Here is a 22408-nt window from a genome sequence, read left to right as displayed (position 1 = left end):
GCCCTCCACGACTCATTTGCCATGCTGTTTCATCCCCCTCCCCTCCTCTCATTCCACTCGGCAACATTTGAGCTTTTTAAATCAGGGTTAGAACGCAGCTCAATGCTCCCACCCCCTTTTTTTTAAGAAAAAGAAAGAAAGGAAAAAAAAGGTCCACAATACCCTGCCTGCCTCTGAATTGCCTGACTGGGGGAAAAGAAGAGAGGGAAATGACTTTGAGGAAGCATGACACAACAGCTCCTGTGTTAAAGATGAATGTGGGGAATCGTTTACTTGAACTAGCTTCGTATGGCTTTGATTATCTCACCCAATAAACGTTGCATTAATTTTGAATCCTACCTTTGAAAAGTCAACGACAAAAAGCCGACAAATTGCTTATCAAGATAAAAGAAAACTAGACGTGTTTTCACAAGGATCCCCATCAAAATGCCCAATCTTTCACACCACAGGTGTTTGAAATGATCCCATTAGCGTCACTGAACCTTGCTGAGGTCTGACAGGTCTGACGCCACTCGTCTGTTTTTCTTGCAGGACTGTTCACCCACATATTGCTGGACGAAGCTGCGCAGGCCATGGAGTGTGAAACCATCATGCCTTTCGCTCTGGCTAGCAAGAACACCCGCATCGTGCTGGCTGGAGACCACATGCAGGTCAGAACCCAAACTGCGTCATTTTTATTGTTATTACCAGAAATGTTTTTAAAAAGTGGGTTGCCGGGTTTTTGGTCTGTTTGGAGTTTTTATGTCTTCCTGCTGTTTGAAGTCTTCTCTTTGTGATCAAAGAAATCAACGTCATGACAATAAGTTCAGGCGAGACTTTGAGGAATCTTTTCTTTACTGTTTGCGCGGTGCTTTTGTAAGTGTCGCCGCTTTTGTCCTTTCACCGCACATTTAGCATGCGACAAATAAAGTTCTTGAATCTTGAATCTCGAACTGGCCTCCGCTGCTTCCGGCCACAGGTAGAACGGAGGAGACCGAGGCTGAGCGGCGCCTCCTGGAGGCCTGGTTAAACCGTGTCTGCAACACGCACACAAACTTGCATCAGTCAGGCTCCCAAAAGCCAAGACGAGGAGTTAAAATGTTGTTTCCCCACTTCTTTCCTTTTTTTTTTTTTTTTTTTTCATCCAGAAGGGATTATCAGCAGCCACTTGATGAAAAGGAGGCAGAGTCTCACTGCGCCACCGCTGTCGTGCCGTACTCCTTTCTTTTGCTTGGCGCCGTTTGAGCTTTTTAAATCAGGGTTAGAACGCTGCTAAAAGAAAAAAAGAAAGACAGAAAGAAAAAAAAAAAAGGTCTGCAAAACCCTGCCTGCCTCTGATTTGCCTGGCTGGGGAAAAAAAAGAAAGTAGGGAAATGACTTTGAGGATGGATGACACAACAGCTCCCGTGTTAAAGATGAATGTGGGGAATCGCTTACTTGACTGACTAGCTTCCAATGGCTTTGATTATCTCACGCAATAAATGTTACATCAATTTTGAAGCCTACCTTTGAAAAATCAATGACAAATCACCAACAAATTGCTCATCAAGATAAAAAAAAAAAAATGCAAAATGTTATTTCCCCCGTTCTTTCCTATTAATTTTTTTTTCATCCAGACGGGATTATCGGCAGCCACCTGATGAAAAGGAGGCAGACACTCAGTCCGCTCGGCACCGTTTGAACTTTTAATTTCACTTCAATGACTTTAAAGGCATTTAAAAACACAAAGTTTCACCTCCGCGTCCGTCTCGCTAAATTCTCTCATCGCTTGTCTGTGACGACTCAGAGTCGCTCTGAAAACGAGGGTGACACTTGTTTTCAGAATTCCTCCTGGTTCAAGCGACAACGCCCGGCAGTCTCCATCCATTGTTTGCTCTCTGTGTTGCCGCCTCATTAAGACGGCAGCTAGACCCCCCACCCCTCCAACCCCCGCTCACTGTCTTACCTAAGTTAAGATTCAAGCTCGAGATGAACTGCTTTCACCTTGTTGCCATGGCGACGCTCCCAAAGGTGATGAAGACGTTCGTAAGATTCAGCCTCCCAGTTTATTCACATTTTTTAATAAGATTTGTGTCGTAAAAAAACAACTTCTTTGTGATATTCCACTTTTGGTTTTTTTTGGGTTCGCTTTGCATCTGATTTGCAAGTGTTTGCTTTCAGACATTATACTGTCAAATTTTTGCCACTCACAATATTTTTTTCTCTTTGCAAAACTGAACAAAATACAAAAAAAAAATCTGGTATGTTATATTGGAAAAGTTAAAACACAATGACGGATATAAATGAAGGAATGAAAAGAAAGAATAAAGGTCTGTCATTGAGTTTTGACATTAGATATGAGAAATACAAACAAATTGTTAAGCTCACATTTGGAAATAAAAGGAGCAACAAGAGATTTTTTTTTTATTTCTTTTAATTTTTTGTTTTTTGGGGGGGCATCCGCATCCCCCAGAAATTCCAGAAGCTGAGAAAAAAACAACAACCTGGCTTTCATCATGTCACATTTACCCCCAAAAGTGTTCATGGTGGAGACAACTTTGACAGATGTAGCTCAGGTTAAGCTCGCTCGCTAACCATTGCCATTGAACACACTGTACAAGTGAGATGACGCCCAGGCGGTTGGTGGATCACCTGGAACCAAATCTGTGAAGGTTCTCAGTTGTCCAGGTCATCTTATCAATCAATCAATCGACTTTTGCTTGTACATCGCTAAATCACATCCATAGGCGTCTTAAAGTGCTTTTGTTTTTTACAATCCGAGAAAACGCAACTCCAGAGCAGCAGGTGGCGACAGTGGCCAGGAGAAACTCTCCTGTGGGAAGAAACCTGTGGCGGATCCAGACTAATGTTCTTAATGTTAGCAGGTGTTTAGTTGATGAAGCCACTGGACTGGTTCCTGCGATCTTGAAGATGTTTCGCCTCGACACTAGATGACCTGGAAGGAACTAAATAGCTAACTGCCTGTTTCTGTCTCCTTGCAGCTCAGCCCGTTTGTCTACAGTGAGTTTGCGCGCGAGCGAAACCTGCACGTGTCGCTGCTGGACCGGCTGTACGAGCACTACCCGCCCGAGTACCCCTGTCGCATCCTGCTGTGCGAGAACTACCGCTCCCACGAGGCCATCATCAAGTAGGTGTGAGCGCCAGAGACTGCGCCGCCAGGGGGCGCAGTATTCTACATACGACTTTGTTTTACCTTCTGGGGAGCTCAGAACATTTTTGAAGCCCCTCCCCCTCCTTTTCCTTCACTTTTTATTTTAATTTGAGGTTATTAATTAACAGTGTTTCTCAACTGGTGGGTCGCGACCCACTTTTGGGATGCAGAGCTGTTTTGATTGGGTCGCGGCTTCCTTTTGTTTTTTCTTAAGGGATTTTAATATATATATATGTATATATATATATGTATATATATATATATATGTATATATGTATATATATATGTATGTGTGTGTATATATATATATATATATATATATGTGTGTATGTATATATATATATATATATATATATATATATATACACAGAGAACATGTTGGGCATGTATTTTGCAGGACAATTCAATAATTTCCATAATTTATTTACTAGACATGAAAACTGCGCCATATAAGCCTGTTTTCACAGACTCACTGCTGTTTAAACCGGTGGAGTTTGGTTTCTAACTGCCTCCGCTGGATATATTCACTCATTGCAATCATCTCATCATTGAGAATAATGTGCGTCGACTAAATATCTCAGACTGCCGGACTTCCCCGCTCACGCTCCCTTCTACTTTCCCCGCTTTCCCCGCTGCAGCTACACGTCTGAGTTATTCTACGATGGGAAACTGATGGCCAGTGGGAAGCAGCCCTCCCATAAGGACTTCTACCCCCTGACCTTCTTCACAGCCAGAGGAGAAGACGTGCAAGAGAAGAACAGCACTGCCTACTACAACAACGCTGAGGTGTGTGGGTGACGCTAGAGTTTTTTTTTGGGGGGGGGGGGGGGGGAAGGCAAAAATTATGCATGCTTTCTGTAATTTTAATTACCAACGTCACATTCATCCCAGTTCCAATACCAAACTAAAAGTAACCGGTACTATACCTTGTGGTACACCCTAATGAATATCTAAATCTAAATAATTTTGTGTGTTTCAGTGTTGTCGTTCCACATATTTTCTTTAGCTGAGCTGTGATGCTAGTTAGCTAGTTGGCTAAGCATAAACCGAATGGCGTCACATCTGTCACAGATGAGCGCTGCTGACTGGAACGGCCCTCTCTTGCACTTTTCACTACGGGACGTAATTGAATATGAAAACCCTTAATTTGATGGCGCAACTGCATTTGACACCGTACCGTGCCCGTCTCACTGACAGCCCCCCCCCAATCCCCGATTGGCTCCTCGAAAGGCTCACTCGTTTTTGCGGTCACTGACCTCCGAGCCTTCGCTTGTCACGCGCCGGCCAATTAAAGGAGCACCAGCGGAGTCCGTCAGCAGCGCCCGCAGCATCGCAGCGACACACACCACTAGACGCGGCTGCTAATCTTTGGAATTTGGAAGCGCATCGTGTTTGTCCCGTCTTTGATGGGCTTAGTCACAGAAAAGAAGAATGCGACGCCTGTGCCGTAGTTTAAAGCCGTGAGGAGACCGCGAAACATCCCAACGGTGGAAGGAAAAGCCGCTGGAATAAAAGGCGCAACGCTCTGAAAATACCTCAAAATACCTTTGTCGACTTTCTTTGACTGTATCAAAACTCCAGGACGTGAAAACAAGTCTCTGCTGTCATGCGTTAGGCTGTGTTTACGTTAACTTTCACGCACGTATGCACGCATATGTGTGTGTGTGTGTGCGTGTGCGTGTGCGTGTGTGTGTGTGTGTGTGCGTGTGTGTGTGTGTGTGTGTGTGTGTGTGTGTGTGTGTGTGTGTGTGTGTGAGATACTTGTTTCTTTTATTGCTTATTTGCTATTTTCTACTTGAACACGTTGAGTTTGGTTTTTTAGGATTTTTTTTTTATTTTAAAGTGATTCTGATTGTGTCTCAGAAAGTGTTCTTCTTCAATTAAAAAAAAAAAAAAAAAAAAATGTCCAGCAGGATATCACTGTTTTTTGTTGTTTTGTTTTTTTCTCCTCCTTTTTGCGCTGACTTGAAACTGTCTCTCCGCCGGCCTCCTCCTGCCTAACTCCACTTTGCGCTGTGGCCTCTGTGCGGCGGCTGGCAGGTCTTTGAGATCGTGGAGCGGGTGGAGGAGCTGCGGAAGAAGTGGCCGGTGTCGTGGGGCAAGCTGGACGAGGGCAGCATCGGCGTGGTGTCGCCCTACGCCGACCAGGTGTTCCGCATCCGCGCCGAGCTGCGCAAGAAGAGGATGCACGAGGTCAGCGTGGAGAGGGTGCTCAACGTCCAGGGTAAGAAGGGCCGCTAGCTTATTTAATAGCAATATCACTATCAATATAACAATAATACCAATACTATTAGGTACAAACAAACCAGTAGTTGCCTCCAATCAAAGAGATGATGTGTGTAAGATCCCCAAAGTTTCACTTTTTTTTTTTTTTTTTAACAATGAGTAAATAAATGAAGAAAGTTTCAATTCCTCTGCCGGCTCCTTGGCTTTTCAAACTGGCCCTTTGTGATGTCACAAAGACGGGTGGGGGGTGGGGGGGGGTGCTACTTCCATGGTGTTTCTTCCAGGGTTAGCGTCCCCCGCCAGCCACATGTTGGCTCCGCCCTCAGGGACCGGCTCGTTTTTGTCTCTCTTCCAAAGAGGAGGCTGTAAACACCGGGCTAAACATGTTGATTTCTGCAGGTGCTTTTCATTGTACAGTTAATCACGCTGAAGACTCACTAGAGTCGGGGATTGGGAGAAAAAAAAATCTGATTTGTCACTGAGTACAATTACAGGACCCTTCAAATGGGTGAATTCAACAGTTCAGTTGTTTGTGATTCGAACACGAACAATTAACTTCAACTTCAAGTGCATTGTGTTTTTGTTTTTTTTCAACCTGCCTTTTTTTTGTGTCGTTTCGTTTGATGTGCAACGTAAAAATTCTTATTGCCCCCCCCTGCCCCAACCCTCCCTCCTGTCAACACCCAGCTGTTACACACAGGTCATTAGCTTCCTCATTAGCCACACATGGCGCGTGCACACACACACAGACACACAGCTCACAGAGGGATGGAGGCAGCACAGCTTCCTTCCTGCGCTGAACTTTCTGAACATAAACAGACATTAAATTGTTTAAATAACTGGAATGATGAGGGTTTATTTGTTTTTTTTTATCATCTTTTTTTAAAATGGTCTTTGTCACATTAACTGGAAATGGGATGTAATGTGAAATATTTGGTTGTATTTAAAGGAAAAAAAAAAAGAATTTAGTTAAAGAGTAATTATTTCTGGAGAGATTAAGTCGGTTCCTCTCTACGCTTTACTCCCACGCCTCCTACAAATATCATTTTTAAGGATGGAAATTTTCCTTGCATCTTTCTCTCGCACGTCGCTTCCAATAACGGCCGGCCGCTTTGCAAACCGACCCGCAGGCAAACAGTTCCGGGTGCTGTTCCTCAGCACGGTGCGCACGCGGCACACCTGCAAGCACAAGCAGACGGCCATCAAGCGCAAGGAGCAGCTGGTGGAGGACTCCACCGAGGACCTGGACTACGGCTTCCTGTCCAACTACAAGCTGCTCAACACGGCCATCACCCGGGCCCAGTCCCTGGTGGCCGTGGTGGGAGACCCCATCGCGCTCTGCTCCGTGGGCCGCTGCAGGTAAAACTCCGCCCCCTTCGACTCCCCACCCCCCAACCTCGCTCTGAATCGCCGAATGGCACCGGTTGAAACCCCCTCTGGTCTTCTCTCGCTCCGGCCCGTCCAGGAAGTTCTGGGAGCACTTCGTCTCCATCTGCCACCAGAACGCCAGCCTGCACGGCATCACCTTCGAGCAGATCAAGGCCCAGCTGGAGGCGCTGGAGCTCAAGAAGACCTACGTCCTCAACCCCCTGGCGCCGGAGTTCATCCCGCGAGCCCTGCGCCCTCTGCACGGCCACCACCCGCCCTCGCAGGGCCTCCACCCCCACCACCACCACCACCACCCTCACCACCCCCACCACAACCCCCACCACCACCACCAACATCAGCATCCTCAGCATGCACAGCAGGCGGCCGCCAGCAAGCAGCCACCCCCTCTTCCTCAGCAGCAGCAGCAGCAGCAACAGCAGCAGCAACAGCAGCAGCAGCAGCAGCAGCAGCAGCAGTCGCCCCCTAAAGTAAGACGACATCTCATTGATTTTGTAGTTTTTCTTGTTGTTGAATTTCAAGAGCCCAGGTTCTGTTCATGTGAGGCGACTCCACACGGTCGGTTTTGCATTCAGTCATCAGTTAACTGATTATCGGACAGGTGAATTGGGTTGTGGTCACTATGGTAGGAGTAGGAGGTATCGGCGCCCTCCGTGACATCACAAAGTACAGGGTCTCGAAATGAATAATTGCACATCGACAAATTCAAACATGTATATATAAACGGGAACACACACACACACAAAAAGTACTTTCTGGACGAGCATACGTCATAGTCCACCACACAGAAACGATTATACTCAAGTTAAAGAGTTCCTAATGTGTGTAAATGTCACAACGCGCATATACGTTTTTAAAGTATATTGCAAATACTGGTAATGTACTGTACATTAATCTGTTTCTGTTACTCCTATTGACAACAAACGATATTAGTATGCATGTGCACGTGCATTAGAAATACATATACAGTACATGTATATGATTTTTTTTTTTTTTCCCACGTTGAAACAAAACGACAAAGAAAAATTACTGACGACAGAGAGGTGAGCGGCGCCACACAGTGACTTGGAAGACGGCGAAAAGCGGCACAATTGTCGTAATCACACAAACTTTACACTGATGGCAGCTCCAGTTGTTCCAGATTGCTGAAGGTTCTGGACAAGTTCAAATAAAAGAGAAAAGAAAGGAAAAGAAAAATGAGCGGTTCATCCTGCTCTCTCTCTCTATATACATATACATATATATATATATATATATATAGATATATACATACATATATATATATATATATATATACGCATATATATATATATACATACATATATATATATACATACATACATACATACATATATATTATATGTATCTAGATAAAGAGTCTTGTTGTTGTTTTTTATGAGCTTTGCAGTTCTGAGGAGGAGGGATGTTGGTGATGTTGGTGATGTTGTTGATGGGTTTCAAATGTGTTGGTGAGTCAGCTGGTCTCTCGATGCCCTGAGGTAAAGGTTAACGAAATCACCACAGCCGTCACCCACTGGGCCTAATGAGCTGTGGTTCCACAGCACCTCCACCTTCCTCCCTCCCTCCCTCCCTCCCTCTGCTGCACACTGGCAATGTGATGCTGTGATGCAGCCTGTGATTTATTCTTTCCATTGGCACAAACAGCGTATTGCTAATTTTGTAAGGTCGGCCCGGTTCAGTGTTCACATCCAACCTGCTGAAGTGAAAAGCTGCCTGCGGGTTTCTAATGTTTAAAGGGTGAGAAAGCAGCCGCTCGCTGGAGCTTCCAGAGACATCCAGCCGCTGTCAACTGTGTTTCTATATTTCCAGTTTGCAAATCCTACTTTACTCCTCCTCTCTGCCACTGCTGCTTCCTTTACCCACTGGCTTTTTACTTTCTTCTTTGCCTACATACGGAGGCCTGAAAAGTTCCATATCGGAATTTCTTGTGTTTCTGGCACAAAGATTCTTTTCAATCAGCAGCAGCTGTTGGCTGAGGCTTTAAATCAGCCATCATCCAGAAGCTAACTTATCGCCTTGCTCTTGAGCCAGCGGGACGCTTCAGGCACCGGGTGGATGCTGTCGGTTGTTCCACCCATAAAATGCGATGTCGTCCCGAGAACATGAGAGCCGAGTCCAATCGCAGCTTTCGTTGATCAGTTAGAGTGTCGGCTCGGAATAGCATCAACCCGGTCAGCGGTCACTGGCATGTAACGTGCATGTATCTGATTGGCCAACTGGACTGTTGGGCCTTTGGATTTTGCTTCCAAAATTGGTAAATAAATACAATAATAAGTGTATTTCATCAATTGTTTCAGCGTTTTAAGAGTCATTTCAATAAAGAGCTAGAACGCTCCATCCATCTGCTGCTGACCAGTCCAAAACATTTGCCCGCCCCTGACCTGTAATGTAGTTTCCTATTGAACTACCACCGGCCCCCAGTCGGAAGGAAGTCGCGTGTCTCCGTCCCATCCCAGTGCGCGGCGCCTCCTGTCAGAGATCATCTGTCAGCGCGGCTGCGTGCCGCCCGCAGGAGACGCCCAGAAGCTCAGAGTAGATTGTTATGTATGTTTGGTTTTTTTTTTCACTCCCTGGCGCTGATTAATAATACACCAGACAGGATTGCGTACAGGAAGGTCTCGCCAGGATGCGTTGGCCTCGCGTGCGTTAGCTAACCTACCACCCACAACCCCCCTTTTTTTCCGCCTTCCGGAATCAGCAGCGCGTTTGGATATTTGGTCCTGATTTCTGCACATTTTGCACTGTTGAGAGCAGCTGGAGGCCGACGGAGAAATTCTCACTCACTTAGTTTTGGCGGCGAAATAAAAATGAAAACAAAAAACAAAAAAAAACTACAATTTGGAAAGTCAAGTCCACTTTCATCCCCATGGAACTTTGATGAAGGAACATGTCTGTGTGTCGTTGTGATGCCTTTTTAATAAGTAATGATAAGGGTTTTTTTTCTTTCATTCTTTTTCCCTTTGTCTGCCGTCAGTCACGGAATTAGCGGCTGCATTAGCCTCCCTGGAGGATTTAGCCCTCAACTCTACGGATGCTGCTCTTCCTTCAGCTTTAGCTGCTTTAACTTTTTTTTTTTTTTTTGGAGGACATTTGATTTTGTAAATCCTTCACGGAGATGTTTGCCAACTGCAATTTTTTAAAATTAAGTTTGTTTGAAAAGAATTTCAGAATGCAAAAAGACCTGGCGGGGAGCCTCAACCAGAGGGAAGATCCTTGGAGACCGACTCTAGTCACGCATGCACTGCGAGCGCCTGGGATGTTCATTATTAAAATCAGGGGCACAAAAAAGCACTTGAATCCTTGAAATATGAATTGCATGTTGCTCCAAAAAAACATTTTCCAAAACATAGCCCATGTTTTTTTTTGTTTTTTTTTAAAGTAAAGTACAAGGCCAGACTGGAAGCAATCGACCCGCCTCGCAAGGTTGCCTTAGAAAGTGCAATTTATTAAAAATATATATATATTTTTTTTACTGCACATTAAGTCACATTTTCGTAATCTCCTGCTACTTGATACGGCCGAGTGAAGTTTGGTGCTGGTTCTCAGAGCAGTTCACAAGGTCAGAACTGGACCTCAGTGGCTGCTCTCTACTGACTTGTCACACTGCTGTGTGTGTGTGTGTGTGTGTGTGTGTGTGTGTGTGTGTGTGTGTGTGTGTGTGTGTGTGTGTGTGTGTGTGTGTTTTCATTCCATATTTGAGGACTTTCTCATTTTCTACCCATTTCTGTCTTGCAGGGGAAACATGCAAACCACAGCGAACACCTTCCGCCTGAAGGATTTGGTGAGTCCAATCATTCTGAGCATTTAAAAAAAAAAATATCCTCTTGTTTGTAGAAGAAATGCAAGTCGAGGTTCATGTAGACCAGCGGTCGCCAACTTTTTTTTTTGAACCTGAGAGCTACTTCATGGCTGCTGAGTCCTATGAGGGGCAGCCAGTTTGTTGCACTCTCCGGAAATAACACGAATGATACTCATCTATTTGAAGACACCGATCAGGTAAATGAGTTCTCAAGAATTGTAACGGTGACTTTACAAGCTCGGATGAAACTGAATTTCAGACTCAGCTCAGCGAGTTGTGCTATTTTTGGAACAGGCCTGCGGGCGACTCGCGTGGGCCTCGGGGGGGGGGGGGGGGGGGGGCGACACCTGTTGCCCGCGGGCACCGTGTTGGTGACCCCTGGCGTGGGCAGACAGAAAGTAGATGCTTTTTAAAAATGAATCCGCCAGGCACCAGGCTCTGAAAACAACCGAAGGAGCGGATCGCTACTGCTGCTACTGCAACATCTGAGTCTCTGGGCGTCTTGTCTTGCAGTCCAAACCAACCCGGCCATGCTGATGGGGAACCCCATCCGGGCGTTCACGCCGCCCCTGGGCGGGACTCAGGCCGCCATGGGCAAGTCGCCCAGTCCGGTGCAGAGGATCGACCCCCACACGGGGGCCAGCATCCTGTACGTGCCGGCCGTCTACGGTGGAAACATGGTCATGTCCATGCCGCTGCCCGTAAGCTCTCAGCACCCACTCACCACTGCAATTTGTTTTAAAAAGAAGAGAGAGAGAAAAAAAGTAGTATCGGTATCCAGTATCGGTACCGATACCCGAAGAGGTTATTAGTATCGATGCCGATACTCTATAATGATATTAGTTTCGGTGTGTCGGTGCATCCCTAAAAAAAAAAAAAAAAATATCTAAATTCACGTCTTTTGTCCCCCAGCTGCCATGGCCGGGCTACCAGAACCGCTTCCCCATGGACCCTCGCCTGATGGGCCACCCGGCCGCCATGGCCTACAACTTCAACCTGCTGCAGGCCCAGAACCGAGGCTCCCCGGTCCCTTACGGGGGCGTGACCCACCCCTCACCCCTGGGGGTTGGCCAACCCAGCCCTGACAAGGAGCTGCAGCCCTCGGACGCCATCAGAAACGGTGGGTGGGAAACGACGCTCCCTGGAGTCGCCTCAGAAATGTCTTTTGTCTGGGGTGGGGAGGAGGTTGGGGGTGCTTTTACATTGACACTGGACCCAAGGTGGCGCCAGTGAGTAGAACAAACAAAGAAAAACTGCGGACTGCTGGTGGCAACGTACGAAAATAAACGGAAACGAACGAGCAGCCGACCCGGTAGTTTGGCCCACTGGAAAAATCTGCAGTTTGAAAAAGAACCAAGCCAAGTAACACCAGACTGTCCGATGTGGAAGCATCTCATGTGTCCTTCATTTTGTTTCATATAAATCATTAAACGTTTTGAGGAACTTCAGAGGAAACTGCTGATCGTGAGGCACCGCTGCCCCTGCAGGCGGAGATCGAAACCCCCCCAAAAAAACAAAAACTAAAAAAACATAATCAAGTCAAGCACAAGGTTGTGATTGTTGTGTTGCTGAATTTTTTGTTATCTATTCAAATTTTTATTTATTTATTTTTTGACTTTCAGGTAAATTAGACGGATGTCCCAAGTCGGACCAAACCTGTCTTCAGACGCCAGAGAGGAAAAACGTGGACATGAAGGAAAAACAGGCAAGTTGTTGTCATTACATAAACCAGGGAGGCACCAATACCACTTTTTTTACAGAATCAGTAGAGTACGAGTACTTGCATTTCAGTACTTACCGATCCTTTGATTTTTTTTTTTACATTTATTTTTCCACCGATGTTCTGTTATTTTCACAAAATTCTGAAAAGTTTCACTGCAGTACAAACGCATTGATATACAGTACAACGGGTATCGGTGTCGTGGTATCGACACGTTTCTCACGAGTACAAGTAGAGTTCTCAACCACGGCATCGGTACGATACCCATTGCTGGTATTCATACTGATACCTGATACCCAAAAGTGATATCGTCCCAATACTTCATACCCAAAAATGGTATCGGTACTGATACCCAATGCCCTGATTTTGTATCACGGCATCTGAATTTGTTTGTGTTGTTGTTGTTGTTGGTTCCAGGGTGATTTGGACACAGGTCAAGGTCGAAGTCTGGACTCCCAGCCGGAGGCTCTGGTCGGCTTCCCCGCCGCGCTGCTTCATCACAAGGACCCATCGGCCAATCAGAGGCAGCTCAACTTCCACCTGGCACCGCCCAACCCCCCATTCCCGCAACACCCGGGCCCTGGCAGGGCCTTCCCCCCGCAGTACCGAGCGGTCTCCAGGCTGCCCTACCGGGTGGGCCAGCCCCAGCACCCGGCCATGGCCCCGCAGCAGCAGCAGCAGCTCAGCCCGGTCTACAGCTCCAGTAACCACAACGCCTCCTTCTTCAGTGGACCCGCCCACAGAGCCGCCGGCCAATCCCCTTCAACAGTGGCGGCGGACGGACCCGACTCGGCGTCCGTGGACGAGCTGAGCGGCTCCGTTCGCACTCCCATGGGCCACCACCAGGCTGTGCTGTCACACCACAACAGGGTCAACAGCTTTGGGGAGGAGCCTGGAGGCCAGGACGGGACCTTCGGCGACAGTTTGGGTGAGTCCGGAAGAACCGCTGTGTTGGTTGGAATGTTTCCTGGAGACTTTGCTCTGGGACATATTTTTTTGTTTTTGTTTTTCTAAATCTAGACTCTAATTAACCAGTTAAAAGTATTCAGATGTTCTAAAAGGCTTTAATTAAAGGTTCATTGTGTAATATTTGGAGATTTTGAAGAAGAAACAGCAACATTAAGGGTTTTGATATTAGATTGCAGCGCTCTTTCACTTAAGTCTCCTTAACTCTTCCATAACCTCCCTCTGCCGAGCTTTTACAGTGAAACCTGGATACTTCGCCCACCTTCTTCTTTGTTGGTTTATTAGCCAAACCAGGCTATAAGCCAAACCAGGCTTCCTTAGAAATATGGTGGTACAAGATGGCAGCTAACTGGGAGCAAGGCCCTTATCACTATACATATAAATTAAGCCAAATTTTACACATGTGACCTTTAACCAATTAAAGGCTCTTAGAACATTTTGAAGGTTTTATCTTGCTTGTGGTCCTGACCCCCACCCAACAAACCCTCTGCCTAATACATAACTAGAAAATACCGCCGTGGCCCCCTGCTTGGTCACTTTCTCTCGGGCTAATCGGCTGGTTGCCCTTTCAGATCTGCAGGGTCCCCTGGAGGCCCTGAGCCAGCAGCAGCAGCAGCAGCAGCAGGCGGCCAGGCTGGGCCAGTGGGGGGAGGCAGCAGGGCCGTTCCTCCAGGGGGGCCTGGCCTTTCCTCTGCCCCAGCAACTGCCCCAGCAACTGGCCCACCTCACTCAGCCCGGCATTGCTCGCTTCCCCCCGCAGCTCCTGCGGCCGGCCAGCTGGGGGCTGGGCGCCGGCGTGGAGGAGGAGGGGGGCGTCGGCTGTGCCCCCCCTGCAGGGCAGCCATACGCCAGGTACGCACCTCGTGTCGTTTTGCGTCAATTTTAGTCGGCAGGGAGGGGGCGATGTTGAGACGTCGTAGTGCGATGATAATGTCCTGCTAGCGAGTTCACTCGCTGCTGTTTACTGCAGTGGAAAAGGTAAATGGAGACTTTTGGGGGCGGAATTATGAAATGCAGACTGCGCTGTCAGTCAATATTTTGAAAAGGACTTCTGTTTCCAACAAAATGGTAAAACACTGACAAACCCGAACGGAATCGATGAATCAATTAATCAGCTAATTAACTATATAGATCATTTTTCATTGTGCCTTTAAGACTCTCTACTCTTTGTGCTTGTTGTTTCCGCTGTTTCTGGAGTCGAGTTGTCATTTTAAAAGATTTTCCTCAATGAATCGATATATTAATCGACTACAAGAACACTTTCTAGCCGCAGTTCTTACTGTCGATGCTGTGATATCGGAAACTGTTACATCCCTGCTGTTACACTGATGATTTTTTCTTTAGTACGTCCTCGATACTGATGTCAGACCTAATCGAGACTCCGCCCCCTGCCCAGGTACCCGGGCCTCCTGAGGGAGATGCCTCCGCCGCCGCATGAGCAGCCCGACCCCAGGGAGGCGGCGGAGATGCAGCCTCCGCCTCAGTCGCGGCTCCTCCAGTATCGCCAGTCCCAGCTGCGACCGCCGGCCGACCCCTCGCAGTCTTACAGCGCTCACGACGACGGCGGCGGCGGGCGCGAGCTCCTGAACAATGGCCTCCTCAGCAACCCGGCCATGCAGCAGCAGCAGCAGGCTAACCCGCTCTACAACCCCGTTAGCTACCCGCATCCTTCCAGCCCGCCTCCATCCCAGGTCAAGTACCTCCTTCAGGAGGCCCAGTGGGCTCACGGGGGAGCTGCATCGGTGAGCCCTCCGCAACAGAACCACCTGCTGGGCAGCCAGAGCCACGGCCTCCCCTACGGACTGCCCATCATGGCTCAGCCCAGCAGGCAGGAGCAGGTGCACCTGCTGCAGCTCCACCACCAACACCAGCAGCAGCAGCAGCAGCAACAACAGCAGCAGAGTCAAGGTGCAGAGCAGGAGTCCTACCACCCGCTGTCCCCCAGAGCATCAGCAGCCGCAGCCCTGCACAGTGTAGACGAGGTGAGCTTTAGAATAGTTTTGGTCTTGAACAGGGACGCACAGATACCACTTCTTTTTACATAACAGTTACTGTACAATCACTTGCATTTCAGCACTCACTGATACCTATACTATGCACATAATTAGACCGTTACACATTCTAGAATTCTGTTCTGATATTTGAACAACATTCCTCAGCATGTTTTCCGAACAAGTTTCATTGAAGTACAAACACAAATTAAACAAAATTGTCATATACATACATATAGAACTGGTATCTGTGTCATAGCATGAGTAGATTACTCAACCCCGGTATCAGTACAGATACCCAATACTGTTATCGCTACGATAACAGATACTGGTTTCAGTATCTGTACTGATACCCAATATTGGTATTGCTATCGGTACGATAATAGATACTGGTTTCGGTATCTGTACTGATACCCAATATTGGTATTGCTATCGGTACGATAATAGATACTGGTTTCAGTATCTGTACTGATACCCAATATTGGTATTGCTATCGGTACGATAACAGATACTGGTTTTGGTATGTGTACTGATACCCAGTACTGATATTGCTATTGGTATGATAATAGATACTGGTTTCAGTATCTGTACTGATACCCAATACTGGTTTTGGTATCAGTACCGATAACCAATACTGGTATCACTTTTGGGACATATACCCGATGCTGTTATTGGTATCAGTGCAGTGCAAGTCTTGAACCTTCTGACCTTCTGACCCACCATCCCTCTCTCTCTTCCCCCTACCCATCCGGCTCGCCCAGTATGAACCCAGGGGTCCCGGTCGGCCCCTCTACCAGCGCCGCATCTCCTCCAGCTACCCGGATGAGTCGTCCCCGGCTGGCGGCCACGGCTCGGCCCTCCCCCAGCCACCGGAGCACCAGGACCACCCGCACGCACACACGCAGCACCTTCAGCAGCCCCACGGCCCCTACGGCTACCCCCCCCAGCACGACCTGTGGCCCAGCAACGGCGGGGGACCCGGCCCGTTCCAGAACATTCCCTGCAACGGAGCCGGCGCTGCCCTCGCTCAGCAGCGCGACCTCCTGGGTGAGTGTGGAATGAACAAAAGAAAGAGGCCGGTGTGAGTTGGAGCTTTCAAAAGAAGTAAAGGATTAAACTTTTTTATTAGTTGGGAGGCGACAGACAGCAGCAGCTTCAGTGAGCTTGAGTTGGATTGTTGGAAATAGCGCTGCAACTAACGACTATTTTAATAGTCGACTAGTCACTGACTATTGGAACGGTTAGTCGACTAATCGGATTATTATTGAAAAAAAAACAAATTTTTTCTGCTTATAAAATGTAAATATAAAATGCCAGTATGTTTCGTTTGTGATGCCTCAGTTGCTTGTTAGCTTAGCAGCTAATATTTTACTGAGGCAAGTCAACTGTCCGATGTGCTTTCTGAAAGCTTAAATGCTCCCAAGCTTTTGAAGTCTTTCTACGGGTAGCTGCTGTCTGGGATGCCGCCATATCTGTATACCCTACCGCTTGGAGACGCTATTGCCAATGTGTGAATCTCGGCAGAGATTGTAATGAAGTGAGATGGCTCACTCCAATGGAAAAAAATGTCCGGCGACACCGTTGTCGACAATTTTCATTATCGATTTTTGTCGACAACGTCAACGAATCGTTGCAGCCCTGGTTGAAAACAGAATTTATTCCTTTTTTTTTTCTGCTTTGTGTTTTGCGAACAGTTTTTCTAATCTTTGCGGAAACATACAGTATCACACCGATACCATTTGTATGTGTATGCATATGAATTTTGTGAAACGTGTGTTTGTACTGCAGTGAAACTTAATTCTAGAAAAACATGCTGAGCAATGAATGTTGTTCAAATAACAGAACATCTGTGGAAAAATCAAAAGTCGTTCTCTAATGTGTACTGGCCTTATCAAGTCTCAGTATCGGTGAGTACTGAAATGCAAGTACTCGTACTCTACTTGTTCAGTCATCTGTCCATCATTAATTCAAAAATTGTCTTTCTGCTCACTTCCTGTGTCCCCGTCCTCCCTGCAGCCTCCAAGGCCCTGAGGCAGCCGGAGGAGCAGGCCAAGGCGGAGGTCTCGGCCTCGGCGGTGCAGCAGCAGCAGCAGCATCATCATCAACAGCAGCAGCAGCAGCCACAACAGCAGGTGCAGCAGCAGCAGCAGGTGCAGGTGCAGCAGCAGGTGCAGGTGCAGCAGCAGGTGCAGGTGCAGCAGGTGCAGCAGCAGCAGCCGCCGCAGCAGCAGCAGCAGGGTGGCCACCCACATGCCCTCAACTCCCTCCAGCACCTCGGACAGTTCCCCCCGCTCATGCCCAAAAACAAGAAGGTGCGGCCGCAGGCTCCTGCCGACGCCGGCCAGGGGGCGCCAAACTCCAGCAAGCCGCCCACCATGTCGTACGCCAGCGCCCTGCGCGCGCCCCCCAAGCCCAGAGCGGTGCGGCCCGAGCAGGCCAAGAAGAACAGCGACCCGCTGGCCCTCCTGCAGGAGCTCAGCATAGGGAGCTCCAACGGTAGAAATGGGTACTACTCTTATTTTAAATAACTCTATCAGACAGAGTCGGCTCCTTGAGAGTCACAGGTTGAGAGATATGATGAGGATGGTGATGGTGATGGTGATGATGATGATGATGATATGAAAACTAGTAAAAAAAAAAAAAAAAAGAAAGAAAAAATTTAAAAAGAACAAAGAACAAAAAAAACAGCAAAAACGGTTTCTGAAAAGTGAAAAAAAATAGTGCAAAAGTACATTTACAAATTGTTTCTATCAGTAGGTTTGTTTTTTGCTGACTTTTTGTTTCTTTTTTTTTAGCTTTTTATTTGTAGCCGTCATCTTTTTTTTCCTCCCGTTTCACATATCAGAAGATGAGTATATATAAAGAATGCATTACCGGTATATATATATACATACTCACTATGTATATATGAATATATACTTATATTATCTACACTTGTATATGTACGTAATGCGGAAAAAAAAAAAAAAATACAAAAAAAATACAAAAAATCAAAAAAGATGAGATTTGGTTGACCACTTAGCTGCCTGCATATATATTTTCTTTTTTCCTCTCACTGAAGTTGTTTTCTGTAGGTTCCTAAATGAGTATGGTGGCGTTTTTTAACTCTTTTTTTTTTTTTTTTTGTACTTTTCAATTTCTGGTGAACTTTTTTTGTTTTTGTTTTTTTCCCCCCTTCGTTTCACTCTGCTGTTGTGATGCTAACGGACATAAACTAAAAGCTAAGTGGTCATCCGACACAAAAAACTCCATGGAAACAGTGTATAGAAGTAGGCAACCGTTTTTTCCTCTAATCTGTACATATAAAGAAAATAAAAGACTGAATTTAAATGTCGCAGACATGTCCTTAAATTCCTCAACGATGCTAGCATTAAAAATCAATTCTTTTTTTTTCTTTTTCTTTTATCGATGGTTTGTTTCTATGGGTTCTGATCCTTAATTCTTAGATATTCTTTCCCACTGTGGGGGGGAAACGTTCTTGTCGATTTAGTAAATGTGATTATTTACTATTAAAAAAAACTAAAAAAAAAACAAAAAAAAAAACAAAGGAAATAAAATAAAAAGAGAGAAGATACAGTAAAATAAACAGATGACACATCTAACTTTCAGCAGCAGCAGCAGCAAACGAGTGGCGCAGCGTGAAAACGTCCCGAAGAGCAACAGCTGACGTTCCTCCTTTTGTCTCTTTCTTTTCTTTTCTTGTTGTTTCAACAAATCCTTAAAAAAAAAAATTGTTCCAACGGCTACAGGTCATCATGAAATGTGCGTCTTTCTTTCTTTCTTTCTTTCTTTCTTTCTTTGGTTGGGGCGGGAGGTCGAGCTCTTTATTGTTGTTGTGGTCGTTGTTGAAGGTTGCTGTTGGTCCTCTGAGGGTTTGTGAAAGTGAAGATGTGTGTTGAGGTCAGAGCAGCGAGACCAGAAGGTGAGTTGAAACTGGAGGTTTGATCAGCGGGTCACACTTTGCTTTTTTTTTTTTTTTTTTTCGATGAGCGTTTTTTTTTTTGGTCGAACGTCGACCCTCCGCTTGGTGGGGGAGGGGTGTGGAGAACTTGGTGGGGGGGGGGGGGGGGGGGGGGAGTTTGGAGAGTGATTGGATGAACCTCTCTTTCTTCCATCAACCCCGTCAGTCAGTCGGTCGGTCGGTCAGTCAGAATTTTGCCTCCAGTTTTAAGTAGCGACTTGTTTAAATGGGTCGGTTCAGGTTGAAGACTTGCTGCTGCTGCGAGGTTCAAGCCGCTCGGCGTGTTTCGCCGAACTCTGGCGCAAAGTCAGTTGAGGAACGCAGTGGAAAAACATCTTGAGCATCTTTCTTTTTCTTTTTTTTCTTTTTTTGTACTTTCAATGTGTGTAAACTTTTCAGTGCTGATTATAAACTGCCAAGCTAATCACCGCGACTTCCGAGCAGTCAGACGCTTCTTCTTTTTTTCTTCTTCTTCTCCTTGGAATATTTTGTTAGTTTTGGGAGTTTTTTTTTTTTGTTTTTTTTTGTTTTTTTGCCAGAGTGCAGCAGAACTCAACCTCTTGTCTCTTTGTAGCTCCAACTTGTAAAGAATAAGAATGGGCGGTCGCAGTGAGCATTCTGATTGGTTCCTCGGCGCTAAGACTTGGTTGAGACGGACGTGAGCTTTCCAAGGTGGATGTGTGTTGGTGACTTACTGGAACTCCTGCAAGTTTAAGATCAGACGACCTTTGTGCGTTTTGTTTTTTTTGTTTTTTTTGTTTTTTTCTCAGACAATCTTTGACTCGTCAGACCTAAAAAAAAAAAAAAATTCACTCCCACGTTTTCCGCATTCGCAAACAAAAAAACAACGGTGAACCATTGCTTTTTTTTTTTTTTTTGAACCGACGGAGGTTTAACCAAAGACGCAGATTTGCTGTGAGCTCCTTAGAGGCCGTTTGCGGTTGTGTTTTGAGAGTGATGGAGCCCGCTGGTGTTCGCCCGACTTCCTTGCGTGGCCGGCGAAGGCAATGTCCGTTTCATCCGCTCGAATGAGAGATTTCAACCCGCTCCGCTGTCTTGATGCCGTTCATTCATTGGCCATCAAAGCCACTGCCACCGTTTTCAATTGGTCCGTCAAAAGTCTTCACGGGCCTTTCACCCGACGGCCTTCACTTCCTCTCACAGCCAATCAGAGCCGTGAATATTTAAAAAAAAAACAAAAAAAAACAAGAATAAATGAATTGATGAAGGTCCAGCTGCGGTTAGATTTTAACATTAAACTTTACTTTTCTTTTGCAGTCTCGCAAAGCTCCAGATTTTTTTTTTTTCTTTCTTTTTTTTTTTGGTTTGTTTTTTTATTTCTTTTTTGCAACTCGGCATAGTACAACACACACTTGTAAATATGTATTTTCTAGATATTTACAAAACGAGAACTTTGGGAGCGCCTCAATTTTGTAGAAGCTGTTTGAAGCGGAGGTACGCCCTTTTTAATTATGCAAAAAATTCTCTGATGATTCTAATAATAGTAATAATAATAATAATGATGGTGGTGATAACAGTAATTACTGACTCAAACAAACCAGTGAGTTTTTTTTTTGGTTTGTTTTCTTTTTGTTTTAGTTTTTGTTTGTTTGTTTGTTTGTTTTTTTTCTTCACAGCGTCGTTGGGCAGATTTGACAAAGAGGAGATTTTATTTTGTGGCTGTTCTGACTCCGACTGTACAATATACATATTTTCAAAGTATATGTCGCTGGATTTCGTTCTCACTTCTTCATCGCTGTGCAACAATCAATGTTTGTCCTCTTTTCTTTTCCTTTTTTTTTTTAAACAAAAAGAAAACAAGCAACAAAAAAAAAAACAAAACCTGTAGCCCATTTTCTTTTATCATGCATGTTGAGATAACCTGTCTTGTTTTTGGTTGTTTTTCCTTTCTTTTCTTTTTTTTTCTTTTTTTTTTGAAATCCCTGTTTCTATCGGTTTGTATTGATTTGTGAATGAAAAACGGTAAAAGAAAAAAAAAAACTTTTGTTCAACCTACAGAGTAAAATTTTGGTATATTATTTGATGTGTACAATAACTTGTGACATTATCAATAAAACTATTATAATATTTTACTAACATGTCAATTAAATATGTATGAAATGTTGTTTTCCTTGTTTTTTTTTCTGTTTTTTTTTCTTTTTCTTCCTTTGCTTCTTTCAGGGCTGAGGCTGAGGTTGCTCCCTGCTGTGAATGTGTTTGCACTCCTGAACCGCTCGATGGCTAATAATCTCTTATTTAAAAAAAATAAAAAATCCAAAAAAAATTGTGCAATACTAATATTTCACCGCTTCTTAAGTTACACAATAATTTATTTTATTTGTTGAAGCAGAAGAGATTGAGCCAAAGACGATTTCAAGGGTTTGTGTTTGTTTCCTCGTAAAGCATTTTGACGATTCAAAAGTTCCGAGATTTTTCTTTTGCGTTCAATGTGAAAGTGTGTGTGTGTGTGTGTGTGTGTGTGTGTGTGTGTGTGTGTGTGTGTGTGTGTGTGTGTGTGTGTGTGTGTGTGTGTGTGTGTGTGTGAAAAGGGAGCAACCTCCTGCCCAGCCACTAGGGGGCGCTGTGTTCTGCCTTCTTGCGTTTGCTTGCTCTCCTCTCTTCCTCCCTGGCTGCTGTGTATCAATGGCACACCTGTTACACCCCCCACCCCCAATGTGACTTCAAAATCAATGACTAGTTCTGTTTTGACGCTCCTTCATTTCAACTTGGTGGTCGTCGTTATAATCAAGGTTGTTTTTTTTTTTGTTTTTTTTCCCTTTCGACTGTGTTTTAAAAGTTTTTTTTTTCTTTTTTCTTTTTTTTAAAAAAACAAAAACAAAATTTGTTTCTCTATTAAAGTGTTTTTATTGAAACTTTACGGAGTCCCGCCCCTCTTTTTTTCTCCTCAGCTTTGATCTTGTGCTTTGCTCGTTCACACTTTGTTTGCTCAGACTTTAAAAAAAAAAAAATTGTAAAGGTGTTGAGTAAAAATTATAATAAAAGACTCCAATTTGCAATGAAACACATGAGCAGCTTCAGGCTGGTCTGAACCCGAACCAACAGGCAACAGGAAGGTTAAAACAACATACAGTGGGGCCAAAGAAAAGTATTTGGCAGCCACCGATTCTGCAAGTTGTCCCACTTAAAAAGACGAGAGAGGTCTGTAATGTTCGTCATAGATACACTTCAACTGTGAGACACAGAATGT

General features: G+C 45.4%; 1 protein-coding gene and 1 long non-coding RNA gene across 9 annotated transcripts in view; both read left to right on the top strand.

Moving 5' to 3' along the window:
* The window catches only part of helz (helicase with zinc finger), a 51828-nt gene extending 33255 nt beyond the window's left edge, over positions 1-18573 (top strand). For 2 of the 8 annotated variants that reach the window (XM_076051230.1, XM_076051229.1), the window contains exons 19-33: positions 532-650; positions 2961-3106; positions 3769-3916; positions 5171-5354; positions 6487-6715; positions 6822-7212; positions 10499-10544; positions 11076-11263; positions 11475-11682; positions 12185-12267; positions 12700-13210; positions 13821-14100; positions 14645-15230; positions 16001-16286; positions 17256-18573. In XM_076051230.1, the coding sequence (XP_075907345.1) occupies positions 532-650; positions 2961-3106; positions 3769-3916; positions 5171-5354; positions 6487-6715; positions 6822-7212; positions 10499-10544; positions 11076-11263; positions 11475-11682; positions 12185-12267; positions 12700-13210; positions 13821-14100; positions 14645-15230; positions 16001-16286; positions 17256-17767 (3917 nt within the window). In that variant the 3' untranslated portion in view covers positions 17768-18573. The remainder of the gene's footprint in view (positions 1-531; positions 651-2960; positions 3107-3768; positions 3917-5170; positions 5355-6486; positions 6716-6821; positions 7213-10498; positions 10545-11075; positions 11264-11474; positions 11683-12184; positions 12268-12699; positions 13211-13820; positions 14101-14644; positions 15231-16000; positions 16287-17255) is intronic. The other 6 variants (XM_076051237.1, XM_076051236.1, XM_076051234.1 and 3 more) reach the window with 6 other exon arrangements.
* A 901-nt stretch (positions 18574-19474) lies between these two features.
* Positions 19475-22076, top strand: LOC142904881 (uncharacterized). The gene is made up of 2 exons (XR_012929472.1): positions 19475-21703; positions 21750-22076. It is a non-coding gene; the product is annotated as an uncharacterized LOC142904881 (long non-coding RNA).
* The last annotated feature ends 332 nt before the right edge of the window (positions 22077-22408 follow it).

Source organism: Nelusetta ayraudi, unplaced genomic scaffold (assembly GCF_046127955.1).
Source record: "Nelusetta ayraudi isolate G7.1 ecotype Tasmania unplaced genomic scaffold, CSIRO-AGI_Nayr_v1 ptg000134l, whole genome shotgun sequence".
Taxonomy (NCBI): Eukaryota; Metazoa; Chordata; class Actinopteri; order Tetraodontiformes; family Monacanthidae; genus Nelusetta; species Nelusetta ayraudi.
The sequence above is the reverse complement of the archived record's forward strand: the minus strand, read 5'-3'. Positions and strand labels throughout refer to the sequence as shown.